The sequence below is a fragment of the Sceloporus occidentalis genome, unplaced genomic scaffold (genome assembly GCF_023333645.1).
Source record: "Sceloporus occidentalis isolate IW3139 unplaced genomic scaffold, rSceOcc1.0.p SCAF_1, whole genome shotgun sequence".
Taxonomy (NCBI): Eukaryota; Metazoa; Chordata; class Lepidosauria; order Squamata; family Phrynosomatidae; genus Sceloporus; species Sceloporus occidentalis.
In genome coordinates this window covers 109,729,102-109,756,976 of record NW_028316981.1, presented here as the reverse complement: position 1 = coordinate 109,756,976, position 27,875 = coordinate 109,729,102, and the positions used below count along the sequence as shown (strand labels likewise).

General features: G+C 40.8%; 2 protein-coding genes across 3 annotated transcripts in view; one reads left to right on the top strand and one right to left on the bottom strand.

Annotated features, from left to right (window-relative positions):
* The window catches only part of LOC149321951 (arginine--tRNA ligase, cytoplasmic), a 36,860-nt gene extending 20,437 nt beyond the window's left edge, over positions 1 to 16,423 (top strand). Inside the window, exons 8-15 of the mRNA XM_089531904.1 lie at positions 3,359 to 3,488; positions 5,126 to 5,230; positions 8,748 to 8,926; positions 9,360 to 9,469; positions 10,775 to 10,880; positions 12,094 to 12,266; positions 14,946 to 15,193; positions 16,221 to 16,423. Coding sequence (XP_089388030.1) covers positions 3,359 to 3,488; positions 5,126 to 5,230; positions 8,748 to 8,926; positions 9,360 to 9,469; positions 10,775 to 10,880; positions 12,094 to 12,266; positions 14,946 to 15,193; positions 16,221 to 16,330 — 1,161 coding nt within the window. The 3' untranslated portion in view covers positions 16,331 to 16,423. The remainder of the gene's footprint in view (positions 1 to 3,358; positions 3,489 to 5,125; positions 5,231 to 8,747; positions 8,927 to 9,359; positions 9,470 to 10,774; positions 10,881 to 12,093; positions 12,267 to 14,945; positions 15,194 to 16,220) is intronic.
* Positions 16,424 to 16,569: 146 nt separating this feature from the next.
* Positions 16,570 to 27,875, bottom strand: part of LOC149321950 (rho GTPase-activating protein 7-like) — a 32,159-nt gene continuing 20,853 nt past the window's right edge. For both annotated transcript variants that reach the window (XM_089531882.1, XM_089531891.1), the window contains exons 10-14: positions 25,307 to 25,421; positions 21,458 to 21,670; positions 20,706 to 20,923; positions 19,488 to 19,661; positions 16,570 to 18,621 (exon numbers count right to left, since the gene is read on the bottom strand). In XM_089531882.1, the coding sequence (XP_089388008.1) occupies positions 18,525 to 18,621; positions 19,488 to 19,661; positions 20,706 to 20,923; positions 21,458 to 21,670; positions 25,307 to 25,421 (817 nt within the window). In that variant the 3' untranslated portion in view covers positions 16,570 to 18,524. The remainder of the gene's footprint in view (positions 18,622 to 19,487; positions 19,662 to 20,705; positions 20,924 to 21,457; positions 21,671 to 25,306; positions 25,422 to 27,875) is intronic.

The following is a 27,875-nucleotide window of genomic DNA, read 5'->3' as shown; positions in this document are numbered from 1 at the left end:
ATGGGTTTACATGACTGAACCCCTTTTACTGGTTTTGAAATCAGCTTTGCCCACTTTTGGACATAATCAGGTAAGAAGCTTCCCTTTGGAAAGAGGAAGTGAGCACAACCATGGGGCTCCCATTGGAGTAGTGTGGGGCAGGGGGAGATATAGCGGTAGGAGTCATTTCGTAAAGGAAGGTGAGATCGATGTGTAATATCTATCTCTCCTTCCATCCACTCTCCTAACCAGAGAGATCTGAGGGTCAGTCCAACTGTACCACAATCCCTGTCTCTGCTCCTGTGCAATGCCAGGTCTGTAAAGAATAAGACCCACCTAATATACGATCTATTAGAGGATAAGAACTGCGACCTGGCTTGCATTACTGAGACCTGGCTTGGGCCTGAAAGTGAAGCAGTGTGGGCTCAGGCCCTTCCTGCCGGGTACTCGGTTAAGGACCAGACCAGGTTAGGTGCGCGGGGGGTGGGGGGGGGGTGTTGCCTTGATTCACAAGAACACCTTTTCCTTAACCAGGAACCATGTCCGACAAACTGCCCATATTTACCTGACCCTGAAGGCCAGAGACAGTTTAAGGATTCTGTTGGTCTACCGGCCACCCCGTGCGCTAACAGACTCCCTGGCTGAGCTGACACAGCTGGTCTCGGAGCTGGTGTTGGAGTCCCCTAGGCTTCTTGTCCTGGGGGACCTCAACATCCCCTTCGAGGCCAGTCATAGTCCAACTGGTGTGGCTCGGGAGTTCATGGCTACCATGGCTGCCATGGGCCTGTCTCAACTGGTCTCAGGGCCTATGCATTCTGCTGGTAATACGCTTGATATGGTCTTTTGTACGGACATGGAGAGTCCGTGAGCGGAGGTAACAAATATCTCCGCCTTGTCATGGACGGACCATTTCCTGGTCGAGGTTAAATTCAAGGCATCTACCCAGATCCCTCTCGGGGGTGGCGGACCTATTAGGATGGTCCACCCTCGAAGGCTGATGGAACCCAAAAGGTTCCAAGAAGCCCTAGAGGGGCATATGGTTGGAACTGACAGCGATTCTGTTGATGCCTTGACTAACATCTGGGATACCGATCTCTCCAGGGCTATACACAGTATCGCTCCCAAGCGTCCTCTCAGGCCTGCTTCCAAAAAACAGCCCTGGTATACGGAAGACCTCAGGGAAAGGAAGCGGGTTATGCGACGACTAGAGCGTGACTGGCAAAGACACCAACAGTTAGCCAACAAGGCACTCCTGGACTCTCATTTGGAGGCCTACACAGTGGCAATAAGTGCAGCTAAGAATTCGTTCTATGCTGCATGTATTGCGTCCGCAGAGTCGCGTCCGGCAGAGCTGTTCAGGGTAGTGAGGTTGCTTACCCAGTTGCCCTCCTCCCTGAACTCTATTTTGGAACCATCCAAGGCCTGCTGTGACGAGTTTAACAACTTCTTCGCGGATAAAATCTCTTAGATAAGGGCTGATCTCGACGCCAGTATTTTTTCAGGATCCAGAGTAGAGGTCCCCAGAGCCTCCGTGGACTCGATTGTACTGGATCATTTTGAGTCTGTGAGTACCGAGGAAGTGACAAGATCCTTTGAAGTGTTAGGAAGACAACGTGCTCTCTTGATCCCTGTCACTCTTGGCTAGCAGCTCAGGGGGGGTCGGTTGTAACTGTTATGTTGCGCCGCATAATTAATTCATCTTTAAGGGAAGGGCGTTTTCCATTCAGCTTGAAACTGGCCATTGTAAAACCGCTGTTAAAAAAGCCCTCCCTAGACCCCCTGATTCGAAGTAATTATCAGCCTGTTTCCCTGCTGCCTTTTTTGGGGAAGGTGATTGAGAGGGCAGTTGCCTTTCAACTTCAATTGGTCTTGGATGAAACAGATTTTCTAGACCCATTTTAAACTGGCTTCCGGGCGGGCTATGGAGTTGAGACTGCCATGGTTGCCCTGGTCGATGATCTCCGTCTGGGTATGGACAGGGGTAGCGTGTCCCTGTTAGACATCTCAGCGGCTTTCGATACCATTGACCATGGTATCCTTCTGGAATGCCTGAGGGAGTTAGGTATCGGGGGCACTGCGCTCCAGTGGTTCCGTTCCTACCTCTCGGGTAGATTCCAGATGGTGCAGCTGGGGGATGTGTGCTCCGATAAGAGGGCACTTACATCTGGTGTCCCTCAAGGAGCCATTCTGTCCCCCATGCTATTCAACATTTACATGAAACCGCTGGGAGAGATTATCCGGAGACACAGGGCGCGGTGTTTCTCTGTGTCTCCGACTGATGGAGTGACCAGGGATGGCATCTATCCTCTAGATGCCTGTCTGGAGTCAGTAATGGGCTGGATGAGGGAAAACAGACTCAGCTTGAATCCAGAGAAAACGGAAGTACTCGTGATAGGTTCCCCGGGCCCGGGGATGGAGATTTGTCCACCTGTCCTGAATGGGGTCACGCTTCCCCTGAAGGACTCAGTTCGCAGTCTGGGGGTGCTTCTGGACTTGTCGCTCCACCTTACATCTCAGGTGGATGCGACAGTCAGGAGTACCTGTTATCAGCTTCGGCTGATATGCCAGCTGCGACCCTACCTGGGCCGGGGGGACCTTGAAACGGTGGTACATGCTCTGGTGACCTCTCGGTTGGATTTCTGTAACGCGCTCTACATGGGGCAACCCTTGTACCAAACCTGGAAGCTTCAATTGGTGCAGAATATGGCAGCGAGGTTGGTCACTGGATGTTCCAGGACCAGCCATATAACGCCTGTCTTATACGATCTGCATTGGCTGCCCATTCGCTTCCGGGCACAATACAAGGTGTTGGTTATTACCTATAAAGCCCTAAATGTCTTGGGCCCAGGGTACTTGAAGGACTGCCTCTCCCCATATAATCCGCCCCGTGCTCTCAGGTCGGCCGGGAAGCAACTCTTGAGGGTTCCAAACATGAGATATTCCGTGACTGCATAGAGGGTGTTTTCTAACTCAGCCCCGCAGCTTTGGAACTCTCTTCCCGGTGAGCTCCGCTTGGTTACCTCCCTTGACCTGTTCAGGAAGAAGTTAAAAACTTTCCTCTTCCAACAGGCTTTCCTCCAGATGTTATGAGATTTGCTCTCTCCCCGTTGCACCAGCACTTTATGCTAGTTTGTTCAGTTTTATCTTGTAAATTTTTACTCTGCTTTTAATTAATCTGATGTATTGTTGTGGTTTTTATAGGAATACTGTTTGTAAATTGTACATTATGTAGTACTCCGTTGTAACCCGCTTTGATCTCCCAGGAAAATAAACAGTTTATTATTATTTATTATGTGGTCATCTCTGCACTATTTATGTGAGGAAAAATATGCCAACCTGTTGTAATACCTTTGTGGTGTGTGTATTCCTTTTAACACAGGAATCAAAAAGAAGGTTTGACACGGAGGAGGAATTCAAGAAGCGTGCATACCAGTGTGTAGTCCTGTTACAAAGCAAAAATCCAGAATTCATTAAAGCTTGGAAACTGATCTGTGATGTATCCCGGCAAGGTGACTCTTTGAAATACCCTATTTTTCTTTTTAAAGACCTTGCTTTCCAAATGGGTGGGCCTTGGCTGTTTTGGCATTTTTTAAAACAAATTATCTGTATAAAAATGGTGGGATTTGAGGTGATAATTTACATGCCATCCTCTATCTCTGACATTGAAAATTTGCAGTGTTTTGTGAGCACTTTGGCCCAGTGTGTGAGTATGCACCATAGAAAGGATGTGTCCGTCCAGTATAACACCTCTTGCTTAATTGATAGTGCATGCATCTGTCTGAGTGAATAACAAATCTTGCTTTTGCTCCATCTCCCTCAGCAAATGAAATGTTTAATTATTGCCATTGGAAAGTGACCTGCAGCCAATAGATAATTTTAGCAATTTTGTGTGATTGTAGAAGGGCTGCTGAGTTTTAATTTTTGCCTAGTACCTATTCCAAAAATGCAACTTCATTCCGTCAGGTCTTTTCATTGGTAAAGCATGAGTGTATCATCATAGTCATCATCATCAGATGCATATTATTATTATTAGAGAAAAATTACTCTCTTCTAACTCCTGATCACACTGTATTAATTGTCTGCCTACTACATTACTAGTAGGATTCAAGGCTTTTGTGATATGAACTGAAGGGTAGATTTAGGAATTGAAAATGGAGCACAAGAGAGTGCTTTCTGGATAATGTGAAAGTATCTCAGAAGCAGGAAGACAAAGTAATCTCAATTCTTTTGTGATGCTACTTACGTGACACCAAGAGACAAAATAGAAAAGGCACTTGGGAAATTGGTCATTTTGTTTAAATAGTGCAGCATACAATTGTTACTGCTGTTGACTGGAGTAGAATGAGAAACTTTCAAACAACTCTCCTTGGAAGTCTTTAAACAGAGGCTGGATGGCTATCTGTTGGATATGCTTTGATTGAGAGTTCCTGCATGGCAGGGGTTAGACTAGATGGCTCTTGTGGTCTCTTCCAACTCTGTGATTCTATAATTCTATTATTCTAACTCCATATTTATTAACAGGTTTAAAAAATGTAAGGGTGTATGTGTGTGCATATGTGCATGCATGTGCCTTCAAATCGCCTGTCAGCTTTATAGTGACCCAATAAATTTCATACCTTTTTTAGGCAAGGAATACTCAGAGGTAATTTTACCAGCTTCATCCTCTGAAATATACCCTACAGCACCTGTTATTCATTGGGGCTTTCCCAACCAAGTACTGACCAGACCAGGCCTGACCCTGCTGAGCTTCCAAGATCAGACAGGATCTGGTCCCTTTGGGCCCAAAATCCAGACTGTTCTTTCATTTGTCGTTGGGTTGTTTGGTTCTTTATCTTTTCTCTCACAGTGGTCTTGTGTTAGACACCTAAATTAAACAATTGTGTAAAGTGGCCTTCAGTTGCAGTCCTATGATTCCTTTATGGAGTGTAAACTCCATTGAAAGTAGTTCTGAATAGACCTAAATTTTAGCCTTTAGTGACCTAATAGTGTATGAAAAATTCTCTGATGAGCTATGTCTGAAGCTTAAAACCAGCTTTAGTAGACCTCTATTTCTATGTTTTCTGTAACGTTAATAATTGCAAAATAAGGACCAGAATCTCACATTCTTCATTTTTGTTTGTTTCGTTTCACTCTCTTTCATGGTCAGAATTTCAAAAAATCTATGACTGCTTGGACATCTCCTTAGTAGAGCGAGGAGAATCATATTACCAAGATATGATGCATGGTATTGTGAAGGAGTTGGAAGAAAAAGGTAATATACTTGTTAATACAGTTGGCATTTTCCTTACCATGATCACCAGGGTTTCTGAAATCTGTCAAGAAGCTTGTACTTGATTAGAGAGATATGTGTGTCTTCCCTTCCCTCCCTCTAAACATGACTGTGGTTTGTAAATTTCCATTTTCTCTCATCCAGATGGAAGAATTGTGAATAATACTATTACTCAACACTTCTAATATGTTTTCTAAACTGTAATTCTGGTCCTTTTTCTTTTCTACTTTTCATAATAAGAAATACTGTTTTTCCCTTCAAGCTTTTCCGTGATAACCCTTTTAAATATTTTTAAAATATTGGTCATTGTGAAGACACACCCAGCTAAAGATGGTGGCAAATTTGGGTGTGCAATGCCGGTACCCTGGTGAGATCAAACTCTTCTACCCAAAAAGGCTCTGAAGCTGAATGTAAAGTTCAAAAAGGGGGACGTTTAATTTAAAGAACAAAAGTAAAGAGTTTTCTCCTCCCCAGCTCTAGATAACTTGAAATAAAAGATACTTTACAGTTTGACTTTCAGCAATCTTCAGGGTGTCATCTCTCTGGGTTTGATCTTGGCTTGATCTCCTCACTCAGTGGAGCTGGTGCAGGGTCTTTCAGCTCCTGAATTCTTTGACTTGATGTAGGTAACTAATTTGGCTAACTTGTTCCTGGTAACTAAATCGGCTAACTAGTTCCTGGAAACTGATTCGGCTAATGTGTAAGAAATGCCCTTTCCGGCTGTCTAGGCCTGTTTGCCACCAAAAGACAGCTCTCTGCAAGCTCACAGCAAAGACTGCCCCAAACTAAAAGCCTCCTGCTAAAACAGAGCATCCTGGGAAGGGGCAAACCAAACCTGGAAAAATGTAGAGGATTCTACAACTCCTCCCACAACTAATACAATGAACATTTCCTATACTGAAACATATTATGGCCTGAACTAATATGAAGAGAAATGCAGGGGGAGATTCAAACAGTCCTGGCTGGACATCACAGTCATTATAGTTCATTTTCCTGCCTTTATTTCCCCACTATGTTATTTTTGTTTATCCTTCATGTTCTGGCCTACTGTTTAACTGGAATTTGGTATTCTTGGATAGTTTGAACTTACTATCATCATCATCATCATTTATATAACATTTCCGCCACAGTAATAGGAGTCAATGACTCTGAGAAAGGCCTCTCTTGAAGATCTTAGAACTCAAACAGGTTGATAGGGACGTACAGTCCTTCAAGTAATGGATCTGTATAGAGCCTTTATAGATCATAAGTATTACTTTCAATTATAGTCGTCCCTCCGTTTCCGCGGTCTTGCCATTCATGATTTAGATAATTCGCAAATGGCAATCCTCCCCTCCCTCCCTCCCTTGTTGAGGTAAGGCTTCGGCTGGCATGGGCTTCTTTGTACCGGCATGTCCCTCCCTTGACCAGAGCACCACCATGCCGGCTGGGAGAATGGCCACACTGACCGAAGGAAGGCTGTGCTGGCTAGGGCAAAGTCGCGCCATCCAGGCTCTTGCCTCAGCCGGCATAGGCTTCTTCCAGCTGGTGTGGACTTTGTCTGGCTGGCGTGGCCTTGCCTCGGCAGAAGCAAGACCGCACTGGCTGGGAAAATGGCTCTGCCGGCTGGAGGAAGGCTGCGCCAGCCTAAGAAAGGCCTTGCCTCGACCTGCATATTCTTCCTCCAAACAGCATAGCCTTCCGCCTGCCGGCACAGCCGTTCTCCCAGCGGGCCAGAAGAAGACCACACCGGCTGAGGCAAGGCCTACCTTAGGCTGGAGCAGTCTTCTTCCAACCACTGCGGTCTTTTTTCCTCAATAAGATAAGGAGGGGGGGAGGGGGAGGGAGAATACTTAAGTTCCCATTGTCCCCAGTGGTGGTGCACCATTGGGGACAATGGGACTTGAATATCTGCAAAATTTTGAATTTGCGGGGGTCCTCAGAATGGAGCTTTTGCGATAGAGCAATTTTCCCTATTAACAGTTAAGTATTTGGCTCATTTCTTTGGGTCACCAGAAGTTTCTGAACAGTTTTCAAAGCGGCCCCATGTAGAGTGCATTATAGTAATCTCAAAAGGACATAACCAAGGCATGTGTCACTGTGGTCAGATCAAACATCTCCAGGAATGGGTGCAGCTGGAACACTAGCTTTAACCTGTGGAAATGCACTTCTGATCACCACCAAAACCTAGGCCTCCAGGCTTAATCTATGAGTCTACTCAAACTGCAAACCTCCATCTTCAGGGGAGCATAATCCCATCCACCACAGGCTGAATTTCTATTCCCAGGTCTGCCTTTTGACTGGCTAGAAGCACATCTGTTTTGCTTGGATTAAACATCAATTTGTTCATCCTTATCTACTGACACCGGCCACCAGTTTAACACACAAACACCTCCCTTGGGATTAGATGGAAAGGAGTAATAAATATGGGTATCATCAACATACTGGTGACACCTGACCATAAAACTCCAGACAATCTTTCCCAGTGGTTTGTTGTATATGTTAAAGAGCATAAAGGACAAAGTAGGCCCCTAGGAGACTCCACAGGCCAATGGCCAAGGAGTCAAACAGGAATATCACAATACAACCTACTGAGATTGCTCCTCCAGGAGAGAGCTGAGCCATTGTGAAAAGTTCCTCCATGCCCCATTCTAACAAGCTGATCCAGAAGGAAACTATGGTTGATGAGATATGAGAGTGTTTAGGATATTTGGATTGGTACTGCTTTACATATTTTGGGATTCAGGGCTTTAGCTTTATAGAACTTGCATGTGGCTAGATTCAGAGCCTGAAAAATTATTAAGGAATGGACCTGCAAGAAAGAATGGGAATGCATGTTCTACTGATGAAATCTGTAAGGTCCTGATTCCTGGAAACTGTGCATACATCTTCTCCCTGCAACTCCCCATGGTACTGTCTACATTTAGAGAGAGAATGTTTAGATAAATCATCCTTAGTAAGTCTTGGGGCAGTAGGTTCCTTGCAAATATAAAACAAGGGCAGTATTCACTAAGTTGAAGGGGGGTATAAGCTGTTCTGTGTATCTCCCCTGGTTCCTTCCTCCAAATGCATCTTACTGAGATTTTATCTTTATTTCTTCTCCATAACCAATTTCTGAAAACAGTTGTTTAAAAGTCCATCCAAGTGTAAATGGCCCTCTGGTAGGGGAGATTTCTCATAAGGATTTAACAGATGCAGAGTGTTAAAGCATTTGTCCCTGCCTCAGGTTTTCACCTACAAGTGCCCTCTTAACTCCCTGTGTTTCTGTTTTCTCCAGCAAGTACTGTAAGGGGAGTGTATACTTGTCAAACCTCTTTATAGGCTCTGCTTTTGGCATACCCATCCTCATGACATTTTGAAACATGGTCATATGCTATGTTGTGCTTCCAAATGTTCTTTTTCAGGTATTTTTCTGTTGTGTTTCCGTTTGTGTGTCATTGTTGAGATTAAAAAAATAGCTTTGCTTTGCAAGCCTTACTCTCATTTGTCATTGATTTTTCTGTTTACTCTCTGTCCTTAGGGTTTGTACAAGTGGATGATGGCCGAAAGATTGTGTTTGTTCCAGGATATTCCGTTCCCTTGACAATTGTGAAATCTGATGGGGGTTTCACCTATGACACTTCAGACTTAGCAGCAATAAAACAAAGGCTGCTGGAGGAAAAAGCTGATTATGTGATTTATGTAGTAGATAGTGGGCAGGTGAGTTTCTCTGATGTTTTGTATTTCTTTATGTTTCAGTGGGTAATTTTCTTTGGGGTTGTTTTGCTTGAGTTTTTTTGAGGGGGTGGGTTATCAATGTGGCACTTCAACCATACACAGATGGTTCTTTGACAGTTTTAACCTTTTGTCTTATGGGACCACTCTCAATCAGTTACATTCACACTATATTTTTAATCTACCAAACTAACCTCTTTTAAATTCTACTTTCTGACAATAGCACAAGTTATTTCCTGATAAGGGAACCTGGGAATTAATAAAATAATCCAGATGTCTATCAGCCTTCTTCCTCTTGTAAGAGAACCCTCTATGATTACATCAGTCTTTGTAAGAGAACCCTTTATGTCAATAGTAGTACTTTACTAGGTGCTTGTTAGGGGTTATAACTGACATCTCTTGCCATTTTGTCTTACAGTCTGTGCACTTGCAAACCATATTTGCAGCAGCTCAAATGATTGGCTGGTATGACCCCAAAGTGAACAGAGTAGTTCATGCTCCTTTTGGAGTTGTGTTGGGAGAAGACAAGTAAGTTCACATATTATTTATTCTGTGTATAGTAGGCTAATGGTCATTGCTAAGGTGTCCCATACTAAAGATTGGTTGCAATATGATCACAAAATGTTCCCTACATCTGTCACCTTTATGTTTTAAATTTTATGTCCTGGCCTGCTGAATAGCAATGTATGCAGACACATAAAGGATCTTGTATTTTCCGCATTTCCTTACCTTGCATCATTTTAAAAGTGGGTGAATCCTTACTTGGCTGTGGATGTGATTTTAATGATGAAATAATAACTTGGAAGGAAGTATTTCTTACAGAATGTATCAATTTGATTTGAGTTGAAGGACATGAAGATAAATGAAGTCCCCGCCATCTTGGAAATGGGTTTCTAAAATCAGAACTTTTGGAATGATGCAATGGAGTGATGAAGTCTGTGAGTGAACAGCTGCAGAGTCACTCACCTATTCCTTTGCTGGTTTCTGAATCTTTTTCTCACAAATGTCTTTCTAGGCAGACCTCACTAACCTTGAAAGCTTGTTGACTTTTGCTGTACAGTCTTATTTTGCATATTTCATTGCTATTTGCAGGCTGTCACCTTTTCTTAAGTGCATTCTGCACAGCTGTGCAACCAAATGCATGTTCTGAAATCTTACTGCTGGACTTCAGCACTGTATTTACATAATGTAAAAACAGTTTTGCAGTGGGTTCATTTTTGACAAGCATGTTAGAATTCTGAATTTATGCAACCATCTGCCCAGTGTATATTAGGCATTTTTGTGGATGTGATTCAAAATACCAGGATTAGTAGAGGCTGAAGGTTAAAGTACTGCTCAGAAGCAGGAAGAGATTTGGTTTGTGAAATCTGCTCTTCATCCTCTTTCCCACCCCACCCCTTCCGAGCCCCATTTATCATCCTTCGTTCCTTTTCATTTAGGTGATCTTTCTAATCTTTTTGTCCTTTTCAGGATATCTGCTGTGTTCCTAATTAGTCTGATTATTATTCATTCTTGCATTATGTAATGTGGGAAAGTACATAACTACAGTACTGTCTACAATCCAGCAGTGATATTTCAAGATGTACAGCACATAGTTATAATATATGCTTTTGGCCTTATTTGAATCCATGTAATGTAGAGACTTAGTGGGTGCACAGAAACAAAATCACTTCTGCTTGTTTAAAATTCAGTGAGCCTCATTTTAATTTATTAGGATACAAGCATCAAATGGTGAAAAGACAATCTTTCCACCTGGAATAGAACATTCCATTTGTAAATTATGTTTCAGCTTAGGAGAATCACTTTTTTATATTTTATATTTTTTTTATCTAGGAAGAAGTTTAAAACGCGTTCTGGGGATACAGTACGGTTGATAGATCTTCTTGAAGAGGGACTAAAGAGATCGATGGACAAACTAAAGGAAAAGGAAAGAGATAAGGTAGTCCTGGGCTTCCTTATTTTCCACTGTGCTAAGAAAGAGTTAGACCCCATTTTTCTACTATAACCAGGCCCTTGTAAAGTACCATGGTGCTGGTTGACAGTCAATTTATGTAAAGGGAAAGAATTTGCTATTTTACTAAACTGGTGCTGGGAAGTAGACTCCACAGCTGATGGTTAGACAGGTATCTCCCAAGGTGAAAAAATGGGTATTTAGACACTTAGTGGGTGTATACTCTGGTACAAAACAGAGCACATAAAGGTGTGGGTCTATACAGGTTGAGAATCATTCTTATTCCCACACTTTTATGTGCTCTGTTTTGTACCAGAGTATATAGAATTGCCCAAGTAAACCTGAAGGGCCTGTGTGAAAAAACAAGGCACATATTTATTCAAGGCAAAACAAAACAAAAAGCCTATATCGATTATTTTACAAGGACAGAGTTGGAGGGAAGTAAAACATATCTGTCTCAATGCCCCAGTTCTGCTGGTTGGGCTGAGGACAGATGAACGGTTGATCTGGTTAAGAAGATAATTATGTACTTTTATTCCAGCAGAGGGCAGCATAGCACCGAGTGAAAGGATGGCAGCTCTGCTTGTGGAAATTGTATTTTGGGTGTCATCTTCATTTGTTTGGCGTTCAGTTTCATGAAAGTGCGTAGAGTTGATTAATGCACTGCAGTGACAGAAAAGATTATATAAACACTTACCAAAAAACTGTGGTAATACATGTAGATCTTTCATGCAGTCAAGCAAGCTAGGCTCTTATTTATTTATTTGGAAGGTTTTTGTGTCTGCCTTCCTCTCAAGACCATGTATCCATTAAATGGCTCAGGACCATGTATCCATTAAATGCTTTGGATATTGATGGGGGGGAGGGGTGGTGGTAAAAATTATTTATTCACAAAAATTAGGTACAGCAAAAAAATAAAATAAATTTTTAAAAATGCTACATTTTCCCAAGAAGTTAAAGCTATTTAAGTTGTGAAGTCGAAGGCTTTCATAGCCGGCATCCATAGGTTTGCCTGTATTTGTGACTGCCATCTTCTGAAGATGCCAGCCACAGATGCTGGCAAAATTGTTGGGTTCTCTCCTCAGGTTTATGTCACTATAGGATGTTTTTTACATATTCAATTCACCTTGCCTATTTTTGTTAGTGTTGCGCTTTCTTTTACAGCCTTGCTACAATGCAGTGTGTTTTATTTTCTCCATAGGTTCTTACACCTGAAGAACTGAAAGCAGCCCAGACCTCAGTTGCCTTTGGCTGCATTAAGTATGCAGATCTTTCCCATAATAGAATAAATGATTATATCTTCTCTTTTGACAAAATGCTGGATGACAGAGGAAATACTGCTGCTTATTTACTTTATGCCTTCACTCGAATCAGGTATGCCTAGCTTTCCCTTTTAGTGGCTGTGCTGAAATAAATCATGATGAAGTTAGCTACATTTCTGTGGTGCTTTGGTTGCTTGGAGAATGAATGTGTTTGTAATGAACAAACTGTTGGCCTCAGAAAATTCAGTCAGTGGCTGTGCTGCCTCATTTCTTGATGCTGGGCCAAATTTTCCTATAATCTTTGATTCAGCTCTGGTTCCAATTGCCTATGATTAACAAGAAGTCCTGCTTTGTTGTGTGGGCAGTTTTCTCCTGAACTCCAGCATAGTCTTTCAATTTCTTCTGCCTCTAGTTGGAACATTAACTTGAATTATGGTTATATTGATGGGTTTTCACTGATGTCTCATGATTCAGTCAGACTTTACATTATGTACTTTAATCGCTTTTGCAACTTCTCTACTCACACTATTAATGCTATCCCCATTTCTTATTAGGTTTTAATTTCTTGAGTAAAACATCTGATTCAGAATGTCCCATTCCTGTCCACTTTAGCTCTCATCCCAGTATTGCAATGTTTATCTGTTCCATTTCTTGTTTTAACATGTCTAGCTTTGTCTGATTCATGCATTTCACAGATTATATTTCTATTATATGTGTTGTGCAGCTTCAGGCTTTCCTTTCACCTCTGAGCGCACCAACAGCTAAATGCCCTTTAGGTATGAGTCCGTCCTGTTGCATCAGTTGCCACAGTGCGATGCATAGTTATCCTCTGCTCTACCCCAGTAGTTCCTTGAGTGCCTTCCAACCTGAGTCTCATCTTTTCTGTGTCTTGTTTCTCATCATAAATTTCTCATGGTAGTAGACAGTGAAAAGGGGTCCACCTTTTCTCCTTCTGTGTAGTACACTAACAACTGTTAGTTATGATGCCACTGCTGTTGTCTTTGAGAGATCCTCTGCCAGTGTCACCCCCTACTACTGCTGTTGCTGCCCAGTAGCTGCTTGGTGCATTTAGCCTGGCTTCTCAGCAAAAGGCTGCCTGACATGGGAGACCCTACCAACAGCATTGCTGCTGTCAGTATAGCTTCTTCCTTCACAGGAGCATACAGTCCCATTACCATGGAAAGGTAATGGTCTACATTAATGGGTCTACATTGTTATCTCTTAATTAACAAGGAAGAGAGAGAGGAATTGCTGTTGCCATTTTTCCAGAATTTTTGATGCGTTGTCAATAGGCTTAAACTTTGTGGTTTCAGAGTATGTGCACATTTGACCTTTCAAACTCTGTGGAGTGATTGGGATTTCTATCTGCATTCACCTTGTATTCTTCAACATTTATAGGGTCAGTTATCCTGTGGTGTTTACTCGCCCTTCCCAGCTTTAAAAAAATGATGTTAAACTTAACAGGTCCCTGTATTTCCTATAGAAATAGTTTGGAAGTGATATTAAATGTTTGTACTAATCAGATCACTTCTGTTCCCCATAGTGCCTTGAGATAGGATAAGAAAAATTCTCTCTCTCGGTGTGTGTGTGCACGTCTTCAAAAGCATTAATAGTTTCTCCCAGTCCAACCCAACCACTATTCCCATGGGTATAAAAACATTGTAAGGTACTGCATGTATCGAATAGATAAATGAATTACAGTATATCCTAACTACTTAATACTCAGTTTTTCTTCAACACAGAGTGCAATCTTGTGACCTTTATGAGAAATGCTTCTTTGGCAGACACCCATACAAATTGAGTTTGTGAGCAATATTTCTGTTTTGCCTTTTCTTCCACTTTTTGCTCTTACGGCTTTCTGATTCCTAAATCATTGTTGATAGTCTCAGTGTCTTTGAAATGGGATGAGTGACTGCACAGGGCTAAGGGGGAGTTTTTTGATCCCACAGCCCCCACCCCATCAGGCTGCACCAGAACATATAATGCAAACAGAGGTAACATCATGTTGCTTCCAATTTCATTTTTGGCTGCTCTTTTCTAGGGCTTTGTTGTAGAATTTTTTTCTTCACATTTTTAATGTATTGGGTTGCATGGGCAAACTAACTGCATGTAGCAGCATTCTTAAGCCATTTTGGGAGCTTCAGAGGATGCAAGCTGCGGCCCACAAGCCACACTTTCCCTACCCCTGGTTTAAAGTAATTTCAGAATCACTTTTAAGCATTACTTTGATTCAGTGCTTGTTTTGGCATAGTCAGAAGTGCTCCTTCAGTATATGGGGAGGGTTCTGATCCAGTGTGGTGTTTCCACTTGGATGATGAAGGGCATCATATTGATACCTTCTCCTCTGAAGGGCCCTCTCCCCTATCATCTTTGGTGCTTGTGGAGATGCCTGGAATAGGTAGGCTGGGGTGTGAAGAGGAGGAGCTGTTCACCAAAATAGCCTGCCCTCTCTTTCTGCTAATGGCAGCATTTTTGAAGTCTGCTCAGCTAGGACTTTGAAGGAGTTTATTAGGCCCCAGTAAGAGACTGAAACTGAAATGGAGGTGGATGAGGAGGAGCAGCTTTTATAGGTTAAGTAAAACCTTTTGTGGGTCAAGTAACACTTTTTTATGTTCTTACCACTTGTAATATATATATATGATTTTCCCAAAAAATCACACTATTTCAAAAAACACAATTGGGGGTCTGGAGGGACTGGTGAAGGGATATAGGGAATGCACAAGTATGGTTCAAGGGCTACCCATCCACACCCCTGCTCTGGAATCTAACGTGAGGTGTGTTTCTGTAACAGATCTATAGCAAGGCTAGCCAATATTGATGAAGAGACACTTCGGAAGGCAGCTAGAACAACAGAGATCATACTGGACCATGAAAAGGAATGGAAGCTGAGCAAGTGTATTTTAAGGTTCCCCGAGATTATTCAGAAGATCTTGGATGACCTTTTACTCCATACCCTTTGTGACTACCTCTATGAACTGGCCACCACATTTACTGAATTCTATGACAGCTGCTATTGTGTGGAAAAAGACAGGCAAACTGGTGAGTTGTTAACCTCTTCATTTTAAAAGTGTGGTGGGTCATTGGCTGGGTTCAAGGGTGGTGGTGGTGGGGCAGAAATCAACAAAAGGTTGTTCTTCCTCTTCTGTAAAACTAGGCACATCTGAGTTGAAGTTTACCTACCATGTCTCTGGACTAGTATTGATTTCAGGCAGGACAAGAAATTATCAACAAGTCAGGAGCCAAAGGATCTTTGAAACCCATCCACTGCACCATAGGGCATTTAGTACCCTTGAGAGAGAATGGCTGACTGCTCTGTCATGCTCCAAGCATGCATCACAAGAATTATATACATACAGCACTGCAGTGGTTGTTTCTAACCTCACTAAGTGCCAGGTACTTCCTTTCATCATGACAAAGGCAAACAAAACCAAAAAGAATATAGAGGAAGGTAGAGACTAATAGCAAAATCAAGCTATCTCAGTATACAAAATTATAAAAAGTAAATTTGAATTGAAATGCCAAAAGCTTTAGAAAGCAAAGTTTTTAATATTAAATCCAAAGATTCTGACCATGGCAGTAAAGAGAAATGAAGGCTGAAAGACAGTGGGAGCTAGTCCACATAGGGCTTATCTCTTTGGCATAGCTGTGCATTTTATTTTACAGTACAGGCTACCTTTACAAGCAGTGCATACTGGATCCTTAAAGCAACAGGCAACCATTCAAGGGCCATCAGAAGTGGAATGATCTTAGATCTAAGCAGCAAAATTTTGAATAGAAACCAGGAAACTAAAATGAGAAATTGGAAAATTAGAATAATCAAGATGGGAAATAAACCAAATATTTACAAAGTCTTTGTAGCAGCAGTTGCTGACAGAAAAGGTCTGGTTTTGGCAACTTTTTAAATCAAAAACAACAACGTAGCTACAGACTCAGTGTGAGGAACAAAAGTCAAAGAATTTACTCTACTCAGTTCTACTGTGCAGGGAGCAGGGTGTATTGTTATCAGCTGCTCTTGCCAGCTACCCATGGGCCATCTCACCTTACGTTTCTTTATCTCTCTTTCTAGGGAAAATAGTGAAAGTGAATATGTGGCGAATGCTCTTGTGTGAGGCAACAGCTGCTGTTATGGCCAAAGGTTTTGACATCTTGGGAATTAAGCCTGTTCAGAAAATGTAATGTTTCTGGGTTTTTGTTTTTATAGACTTGTCAACATTAAATCAGTTCACAATCATGGCTTATTTAAAAAAATAAAAGCAAAGAATGCTTACATTTTCATTGTCTCTTACTTTATGAACAGCAGTTGAAGAAAATGGTAGCTACTGTCTATAAACCCATATCACAATTGTTGTTTATAACTATACCACAACATGCAAGTAATGCATGTAGAATTCTTTAATTCATGTTCATCCCAAATCTGTAGGCAACAATCATGTTTATTAAGTAGCAGAATACAGTTTGGAATACTTAAACAATTGCAGTCAACTGAGAATGGTAGCAGGTGGTTTCACAGATTCTTCTTGCTAAGGTAAGAAATCCATAGCAAATATTTTATTAACAGACTGAAAAGTTTACAACAGTTTACCATACTGCATATTGCAACATATGAAAACACACAAAATACCAAGGGTTGCAAATGAATCCTTATGTGCAAAATTACTTGCAACACAAGTCAATAATTCAGTTATTGACTGCGTCACCATTAAAGGTGTATTGTCTGAACTCATACAGAATCATTGTAATAGTATTTTACAGTGAAAATCATTTGGCAAATGCAGGTGGATGTTATAGATACAAAGTATTGCATATATAATAAGCTAGAAGTACCACCAATATATCTATTTTTTTTAAACTTTCATTTCCAAAACTACATCTTGACTGCTAAATAGCAGCTTTTTAATTAAGCTCAAATATTCCTTTCCTGTGGCTAAAGATTGGAAATGTCACTGAACGTCTTTTCCCCCCTTCAAACTAAACAATGGCCAAATTGCAGAAGTTTGTCTTTTTAGAAATGTTATACAACAGACCAGAGTGAAATCCTTATAACTTAAGGATGCCACCTGACCACCTAATTATTACTGCTGAATGCACAGGGTTTTGGCCTACAGAATATACTTTATTTTAAACATTCCATGAGTAAGGGAGATTACTAAACATAATAGATGCGCAAATACTGAACAGGTTCAATACCTGTTCCACCGTGCATACATAGCTGGGTTTTTTCTGCCACACAATCTACTAAAGGAGTGATGAAATACAATTCATGGGAGCAGCATACTTTAAATATCATTGAACAGAACTCTCTGAAGCTCCTACTACCCAAATTACTCAGAGCAGCTTCTGTACTAGTCTAAGAACTTTAAGCTATTCAATATATTTTATGAAGCAAGGCAGTTGCACCCAAGGCCAGCTCACTTCAGAGTTCTTGTACATATGAAGTAACTGCAAGTATAGGTATGTGTGAGCTGAAATGAAATGTTGCCAATCCACAGTACGGAATTAAGGTTTCTCATATCTCAAACCTGAAGCAAAGACCTATGTTTGATTTAAGTAATGCAGTTTTATGAATTTATGTATGGGGAAAGCCAATGTAAAATGACCTCTTCACATTTGTCAGCACTGCTCTTTACAACCCAATCCACTACATTATTCTTTCTCACACACAATTGGCATCCTGTTAGTGACATATAAAGGCATAATGGAAAGTTACACTGGCTATTGCATTCAAAAGCATTTGGGCTCTTGAATATGTTATACGAATCATTGTTGTAGACTAATTTATTTCTCAATGGTAAATACATTTTCATCTCAAAGCACCCATTTAGTCTACAATGTACTTATAAAACCATTCCTACATAATGTTTAATTTAGATAAAAACTTCAGATGTCTCTACATAACTTCTTATCTACAAGGTGGTAGAAGTATCTGTAATCTAGAGATATAACATAAATTCCTATATGAAGGTCATTAATTACTAATCAGTTATACGACTAGAACCAGAAAACCGAAAACAATACTGGACAGTTTTCTAAACTTTGGAGCTGCGAAGACAATATACTATATTCTTTTTTGTTGTTTATAAAACATCTGAAAAATATAAAATCTCACATTTACACATTACTTAAAAATATATAACAAGGAAGACATTCATTTTAAATAACTTATATGTAATATTGAAAATAATTCAGTTTTCTTTGTATAAAATATATATCTGACAAGCAACAGTGCATGGTATCAATCAGTCCAAGAACATGGTTGAAATAAAATAACATGTCTAAATGTCCTCTCTTATAATAAAAGATAATCAGCTCAGCCTCGGGCTTTGAAAAAGACAGTCTTGGGCACCATGCACTGTCTTCTCCAAAAGTGTCTTCAGTAAAGTGAAGATTTAAATGACTGTTTAATCCGTATCAGTTCTGCAGCACACAAATGACCAAAAGCCCTGTTGTACCATTCTGTTGTCCGGCCCCTGGCAAGAAATAAACTCATGAGGAACAAAGAAAAGACTAAATACATTGCACATTCCATATTCACCTGCACAATACTACTGATTTAAAAATAAAAATCAAAGCAGACATGGATTTTAGTGGGGTGTGTGCTAGTTCAGAAGAGTATTTAGGAAGGCAGGCCTGCTTGCACTCACAGATAGAACAATAGGAGTTACATGGAATGGTTTTCCTCATTTATGAGCCCTCCCTTTGCCATCTATATTATCAGAGTGAGAGTGAGGCCTGCCAGCTCCATCGGGCCTGACCTGAACTAAGAAGAAGAGCCCTCCCTCCAGTCCATCTGCCAGGCCTCAGAGGTAGAGAAGAACTGCTGGACCCGATCCCCTTCCCCACCATTATTATCATCTCCTTTTGTGTCGTGTCTTTTTAGATTGTAAGCCTGAGGGAAGGCTTAAAAATAATATTAATTGTAAGCCGCTCGCTCTGAGAGCCTTTAGGGCTGAAGGGCAGGGTATAAGTACTCTAATAAATAATAATAATACGTGGTTATGGTCTTGAATGGCAAAGGAAAAGCACTACATCTCTTTTAACAACCTGTTTCTAATGATAAACCTGTTATTCCATTTCAATTCATCTATTAAAAAAGTATAGTAGACGTGGCAGTGAGGAAAACAATTTGGGCAACAACATTCAACAAGACATCTGTCAACAGGACACAGAGCCTGAATCTCACTGGTAGTCTCAACTAGTCAGCTGCATTTTCCTAAGTGTTCACATCACTTTCGTAAGTGAAATCTCCATTTAACAATGGATTCAACAGAAATGCACCAGTAACGACCATCAGTTCTAAATGCAAAGCAAAGCAAAGGAAGAGAGAAAAAAATACCTGGTATCTATTCGACAAACATGTGTCACTTTGGATTTCTGAGAGCCTACAGCTTCTATAAGGTACTGGCAAAGTAGAACGTGAGCTAAGATCCCACTCACAGTAGCACTTTCACTGTTTGTTGAGGTAGCTGCTAACACACACGTGCCACTTTGAGGATCTGTCCTCCAAGTCCTGCAAATGTGAAAAGGCCAGAAAATTCTAAGTTTTGATGAATTGAAACCTACTGGGTGCAACAAGACCTCATTTACATAACTGCAAGGAAGAACAACCCCCAATTAAAGTGCATTGGGGGTGAGCACTGCACATCACTGTGGATGGCTCAAGGGCTTAGTGGTCACGCTTTTTTAAAAAATTCATAAAATAATTGCTTTTGTTAGAACTATTATGTTAAACATACTTCAATCAGGTGAATTCAATTGATTTTAATCAGAGGTGTACAGTTTTGGTAGTTTCATTAAACAATATGAATAATATTGCAGTAAAGTTATCTGGTTCTACAGATCTCTCTACTACTGCTTCTTTCTCAAAAATTTGCTAATTCTTGTCTGTAAAGAAAGCCACCTTCCTCTCTCTCTCACACATACCTTTTATTTTTACCCCTTCTTAGGTGATTGCTTTTAAAGGGAGAAATCATTTTAAAACCATGTTACTAGAATCTTCAGATTTTCTTTTCACTCCCACTCCAGCAGCAGCAACAGAATAGCTGCAATCTTACAAAGTTCTCTGGTGGATCCTATGGCAGCACCTCAGATGACTTTGCAGGATCACCCACATTTCAGAAATGAAGACAGTTTCAACTACCTATTCTTTCAATCCAGGTTTGGCTGATTTTAAAATAAGGAGGTTTAAGGATGGTTATGTGGAAATTTATGACTTCATAATGAAAATAATTTTTCACCTTTATTTTTTAAAGGGGGAGGGTTCTTGGAGGCTGCAAAAAGGGGCAGAGAGACATTCTAAATTTGCAAATCAGTCCTAAAACAAGTGAGGTTTTGCCAAAATAGCACTTATGTACAAACTGGATTTTCTCCAGAAAGGAAGACCATTTAATAATTTTCACATATGCAAAGTTTATTATGTTTGGAGTGGAGGGTACTCTTCAAAAGTTATCTTTTAGGCTAAGCCTTTTTCTTTCAAACATACAGGGGAAGGCTGCTCTTTTTCTTGCCTTACAACTATGACAACTACTGACAAGAGAAAGAGAAATGTTCTTACCTCAGGACCACATATTCTCGTGGAGGAAGTGGAGACATACTCTCTGTTGTGTAGTGGTAAATGTCTGTTTCATCATCGACGATCTCTAGGATTTTTGTTTGCTGAAGATTTGGGTCCCACAGGTGGTGCTCCATCAGTATCCGGTATAAAACTACTTTAGGGGCAGCATCAATTTCAACAGAAGCCTTCCATAACCGTATGTGGTAGTTATCATCCACCTTAGAAGATATTTTATCTATTAATATAATAGTCTGACAGATTTTTAACCCCATTCAATATTCAATCGAGCATTAAAGTCATCATCAGCTCAATACATTGGTATCTAAAAGCAATGTTGGAGAACTAATAATGTGCCCAGTAACCGCACAGTACTATATATGTCTACTCAGAAGTATGTCTCATGGATTTACTCCCAAGAAAAGTGGCATAAGATTGCAGCCTCAATGTCTGTTAGAGGGAGTCTGCTGGGTTGGCCTCAACATGGTTCCTTCATTCGTTATAGCAAGTATGGACAACGTGCTGCCTGTCAAAAATTGTTGGGACGGCAACTCCCAGCACTCTAACATCACATCAAATCCAACTCAACACGTGTCAATAAAAATAAATTGTGCAGCTTGTGCAGGAATGGTACTGTGGCCTTCAAGCTCTTCTGTACCCTTTCCCTGATTAGAGAGACCATAAAACTCACACAGGGTACCATTTCCAGACTCATGCACCTTGAACCTTCTTAACTTAGATTTTTTAAGAAATACCTTTTTATATGCTGAATCTACTTCTAAGATGGAGCAAACAACCCAGTTCTTGAATTTTTCTTTGGCATCTCGAAGCAAATCCTGCATTGAGTGTTCCAGGGATGTCACTGTGCTGGAGTGCTTTGTTAGAGGGGGTTGGGGTGGAGTTACTTCCTCTGAGTTATTGTGAACATCCAGATCTTCATAACCCTGATTAAAGTAATAGTCAGGTATCTGCCAAAAAAAAAAAAAAAGTAAATTAGAATTCCGGTTGGTCAAAGATAAGGATAGCCTTGAGAGTTGCATTAGCTCTCAAAATGGACTAACTAAAATACAGACCCTGGAAATAAGGACCAGAATCTATTTTGTGACACTAACTGGCATAACTTCACGTTACAGCAGTGTAAATACTTCTACAGCTGTTGCAGAGGGAGGTAACCACTACCTTCTTGAACATTAACTCCCTCTGCAGCAGTCTCAGTGCCTGGTACCATACAATCACAGTTTTCCAACTGGGAAGAAGAGCTCCTGCCCTCCCAACACTTCAAAGAAAGGAATAAAATATTTCTAGTACCTAGAGTTGGACTACTAGCACTGGACTATGACTGGAGACCAGGGTTTGAATCCCTGATCCGCCATGGAAACTGAGTGAGTGACCTTGGGCTAGCCACACTCTCCCAGCCTCAGAGAAAGGCAAAGGCAAACTCCCTGTGAATAAATCCAAGAAACCTGTTTTCTTGTGGCCTTAAGATCGCTATAACTTGGAAACAACTTGAAGGCACACAACAACAAACCTAGAATGTGTGGGAACAATCACACTGCTAAAAATACATAGGAGAGATTATTTGAAGGAGCCTTAGAATGGTGTTAGACCAGAATCTATCACCAAGATGTTCCATGGAGGGGAAAAAAAGATTTAAAAGATATAAGAATACCAGATGATCCTTTTGAGTTTTGCTCAGCTTTCCTGCTAGAATTACATAAGGTCATTGCCTATGCCAAATTCAATGAAAGAAACACGCCTTACTGACACAAACCTGAACTATTTTTGGTCCTGCATTCTTCATGAGTAGTAAATGTTCTCTTCTCTTCCCCCAAAAGACTGTCCTTAGCAACTTCCTGTCCATTCACAGCCTCTTCTTGTTTTCTATTTTTTATTTCTCTCCCACACTCTGTTTGCACACCAGTGGCAAAGAGTGTAAGACAAGGGAGGAATCAGGAATGACTGAAACATTTCAGTTGATTAAAAGCCATTTTCCCACCTTGTCTATGAAAGCCTCACTCAGCCTATCTGTGCGGATGGCAGACTTTCCCAACAGGCTGTCTTAATGCCTGAATGGAAGGGCATTTTGGCACTTGCCCATATCAGTGCAAATGCCGCCAGCCAAGAGGAGTGGTCAGCAGGCCCAAGTGCCTAACATTCTTCAGCCTTACCAGCCCTGGCCTCACATCAGAAGACCAAACTCCCCCACAAAAGACAGTGCAATCCCCATAGTAGAGGAAGAAGAGATGCCAGCAAGTCTACAAATCAGGACTGAATGTGTCAACAGTGTGATGCAATGGTAAAAAAAGCCAACACAATTCTACTTGCATCAATAAGAGTGTAATACTGTATCTAGATCAAGAGAAGTAGAAATGACATTCTATTCTGCTTTTGTTAGATTTCTGGAATACTATGTTCAGTTCTAGGCACCACAGTTCAAGGAGGATATTGACAAGCTGGAACATGTCCAGAGAAGGGAGACCTAGATGATAAAATGTTTTGAAACCAAGTCTTCTGAGGAACCACTGAGAGAGCTGGGTATGTTTAGCTTGGATAAGAGGTCATAGCCATCATGTCACCCAGAAGATGTTTAGCTTGGACTGAGAGCCATTTGTAAATATCCAAAGGGATGTCATGTAGATGTAGAGGATGGAACAAACCTGCTCTAGACACTAGAAGACAAACCAATGGATTCAAATTACAAGAAAATAAGATTCCACTTAAACATTAGGAAAAACTTTTAGTGTAAGAGCTAGAATGATACAATCATAGAGTTGGAAGAGACCACAAATGCCATTCACACCAACTCCTTGCAATGCGGGAATAGACTAGCAAAGCATCCCGACAGATGGCCATCCAGCCTGTTTAAGACCTCCACCACTCTGAGGCAGAATGTTCTACTGTTGTACAGCTCTTACTGTCAGGAAGTTCTTCCTAATGTTGAGGTGGAATCTCCTTTACACCTGTGTGATGCAATGATCAAAAAAGCCAACACAATTCTACTTGCATCAGAGTGTGCTGGATTTGCCTTCTTTGAAGTTCTTTAAACAGAGGTTGGATAGCTATCTTTCAGGAGTGCTGCAGTTGTGTGATCCTACATGGTGAACCCACGTGACTATCCAAACTCTCAAGATTACATGATTAAATGAATGGGTGCATTTCAGTCCTTGCTGCACTTAGAGGGGGAACACGCACATTTCTCCCTAAGGAAGCTTTGGCTCCACTGAGGATGTGACATTTATTTTATCCTATGCTTATCCACAGGTGCTTTGTCCCTCAAAAAGAGAAGCTGCTCATACACCCAACTAGTTCTGAGACCGTATTTACAATGATCCGAAAAAGAAACCAAGAGCAAAAGTTGTTTGTAGAAAGGAACAAAATGATGTACAAGGAATGCCAGCTATTTAAGTTAGAAGCAATGACCTATGCTCCACAGTTTAGATGGCAAAACAAACAAACGAACAAACAAAAATCTCTCCCACACTGCCAAGTTAAACAGTGCTACTTTGAACTATTTTGACTTCATTTTCTCTTAAAGAATGAATACTAATGGGATGAATGTTAGCTAATTGGGATTCACATCCCTAACTGAAAACAAACTGGTCATCGGAAAGCAATATGTTTGTGCCCTAGTTTTCTTCCCATTGCCAAATTACTAGCCAATTTATTAGCTTCTTAGCATCTGTTTGTGTCTATGGATGCATCAAGATATGATTTACAGCTTTTTAAAATATAGCTTCTTAGAAAACACAAAAGAGTAGATTTGTAGTATTTACCATATGCTGCATGGTCAAAAGAATCAAACTTTACACTGTGCTAAATCAAAATACTAACAGTCTTCTTCCACCGATGGGGCCAGGGGCCCATACACACTACAGAACTATAGCACTGTTATTCCACTTTAATTGACATGTTCAGTCCAATGGAATCTTGGGATTTGTCAGATTAGGGAGGGACATTTGGAAACTTCAGTAAGGGAGCTCTTCTGGTGCCTCTGACAAAACTACAAATCCCAGCATTTCATAGGATGCAGCCATGACAGTTAAAGTTGAATAATAGTGCCATAATTCAGTAGTGTGAATGGCCCCCAGGTCCATATAATAAAACACCCAAGTACTACAAATAGTCAGCATAGTGTAGTGGTTTGGGTGTTGGACTATGACTCTAGAGACCAGGGTTCAAATGCCTGCTTAGCCATGAAATCCACTGGGTGACCTTTGGCAAGTCACACTGCCTCAGCCTCAGAAGATGGCAATGGCAAACCCCCTCTGAAGAAATCTGTCAAGAAAACCCCATGATAGTGTCGCCATAAGGTCGCCATAAGTCAGAAATGATTGGAGGCACACAACAATTGCAAATAGGAAGGGTACTAAAGAGATAAACATACTCCAATCTAAAACAAAACAAAAGCACACACCCTCTCAAACAGCTTATATCCACTGTTGGTTTAGGACCTGTTCAACTCTATGATCAACAGATGAAATGGCTTCCATTCTGCTATTTAGGCAGGAAACTTGCAGTATATAAGTTTCTAAAGCAGCATGATGGGTGAAATTGCAAATAAAGCTAAGGAACACCTTTTCTTGAGGGGGAAAAAACCCACGTACCTGAAAGAGTCTGTGACACTCCATTATCATATGGGCCAGCCCTTGTGTTGCAGCCAAATTCTCACTCAGATCCTTTTGATCTGGTTTTCCAGTACTGTATTTCCTTTGACTGGATCTGGGAGGAAAAATTAAAGGGTGATTTGTTCAGATCACAGCAGTGAGACCTAGTTATCACTGAGGTCACAATAACAAACTGCCTACATTTGTGTTGTACCACTTCAGACATTTTTAGGAGGAGGTTTAACAATGAAGAGAATTAAAGCAATATGCATATAGGAAATGAGATTGCGTGGAGAAGGGTTCCAATATGACTGTTTTCCTGACAAGCCAACTATGCTATTTATAGAGAATGTCTTCTCATGGAGAAAAGGTTTATCTTTTGTTCACTTTTTCAAAATCCTCCAAAACAACATGAAGTGGGATTATAAATACAAAAACAACAACAGTAAAAACATAACATAAATGAGAACAGGTGGGAAAAAACCCATAGAGGGAGCAGCAAACCCAGCAGTGAAGGCCTACAGAAAGAAAGGCCCCATTGATATTTGAGAGGTTAGCAACAGAAAATAAAAGAAATCCCCTGCACTCAGATAACGGGCAAAGCATGGGACCATAAACACTACACAATCATAGAACTTTGATTCCACTTGTGTTTTAGTCATAGCTGCATCCTATGGAGTCTGGGGATTTGTAGTTTGGTCAGAAGCACTAGCACTCCCTAGCTGAGAATTCTAAATACCTCTCCCTAAACTGCAAATCCCAATATTCCATAGGATGGAGCCATGGTAGTTAAAGTGGAATCATAGAAGGATAATTATATAGCATGAAAGGGCTTCACTGAAAAACATTAACAACTGTCTCATGTGAGCACCCCTTTGCAGTCTAAAGAGAAAGGATTATTGGCTTTACTGAGAACTAGGCCACTGAGAAATAGTAGAGTAGTTGCAATGTAGTTTTTTTTAAAGATACTTAAAGGGAGTGATTTTTTCCAATCAAGCCTGTTCAGTTACACAAAACACAATTGTTTAAAAAGCAGACTACCAAACCGAATTTCAACAGTATACGCTTTACAAAGCACTTAATGAGCACAATTCTGTTAGTGATATATATGTGCACATGTTTGTTTTTGGAAAAGGCATAGGGAGCTATCCTCTAGACCTTGGCACGCCATCCAAAATGTCCCCCACCCTCCCTGTCAGCTGTCAACCCCAGGAGCAGTCATTGCTGTAATCTGCCAGTGCGGAAGTGCCAGAGAGGAGAACCAATTCACACCAAAATGGCATCAACACTGTATAAATAATGTCATTTGACACCACTTTAAATGCTGTAGCTCCAGCCTATGGAATCCTGGAGTTTGTAGTTGTACAAGGTCTTTAGCCAACTATGCCCAAGAGAACTAATGCCTCACACACCTACAAATCTCACGATTCTGTATGATGGAGCCATGGCAGTTAAAGTGGGGTCAAACTGCATTATTTCTATAGTGTAGATCCACCCCAGGATGCAGCTGAGGAAAAAGCTATGTGTTGGCAAAGTGTAAAGCTCTTATCACTTGAGGTAGGCTCTCAGTCACTAAGTAGGCTTTAGCTAACCCTGGTCAATTGCATTTCACTCAAAAGCACCATCAAAGCGCTCCTAAATTTGCCTATTACCATCAGAAGTGTTTAATTAAAGGCTGGCCTTTGGTCAGAAGGAAAGTCGATTCCGTTGTTGAGAGCTCCCAGTGCCTTGCCAGAGCATGTTAATTCATATTTTAAGCTTATTTTTGACATCATGCCAAACTTAGAATCTCAAAAGAACCTGGCATTCATCTCTAATAGCTTTATCGTGAAACATTCTTTGAGATTTTTTTAAAAAAGAAATTGTTAGATAAAGATGTTTGACTTTAATCCATGAAGCCAGAGCTATTAGATTAGACTCTTTTGAAGTTTCAATACTTAAGTAAAATATTTGCAAGTGCATTATTTAAACATCAGGTTCAAAGCAACTTTGCAGCTAAAACAAAAGAAAGGGACACGTTATCCTCTATTTAAAGCTAGCCGCTGCAGTCCTCAAAGAAACATCTGAAGGTATCAGCCGCTCTCTCTCCAAAGTGCCTACTTTTCCAAAGATTATAAGTGTATTCACCTGGAATTAGTAACTTTGCAACAGCATTTTCTAACAAGTCCTTTTGACACATTCCTGGCTTTGACCATGTGTTCACTCTCTGTGACTGAAAAGGCTGTCATCATCTCAACTTCAGATTTTCCCACCTCATCCTTTCCCTCCTCCTCGTCCCCCCTCCTTGGGAATGTTGAGCATTACAGGACTTGTTTTATAGCTTGATACACATCTGGGATGTGTACTCTTCTTAAAACTACATTCCTCACATGTTTTACCTCTCTTCACCTCTTTCAAAGATTGAGCTATCATCCTGAAAGCATGCAGATATTCCCTTTTCAACTACCTCCATGAAATCTGGTGTAACTATGGTACAGTTATTACACACTCAATCACATACACAACACACACACACATATTAAAAATGCTTCCCTCACCTACTACTGCTACCACTACTATTCACAAAATC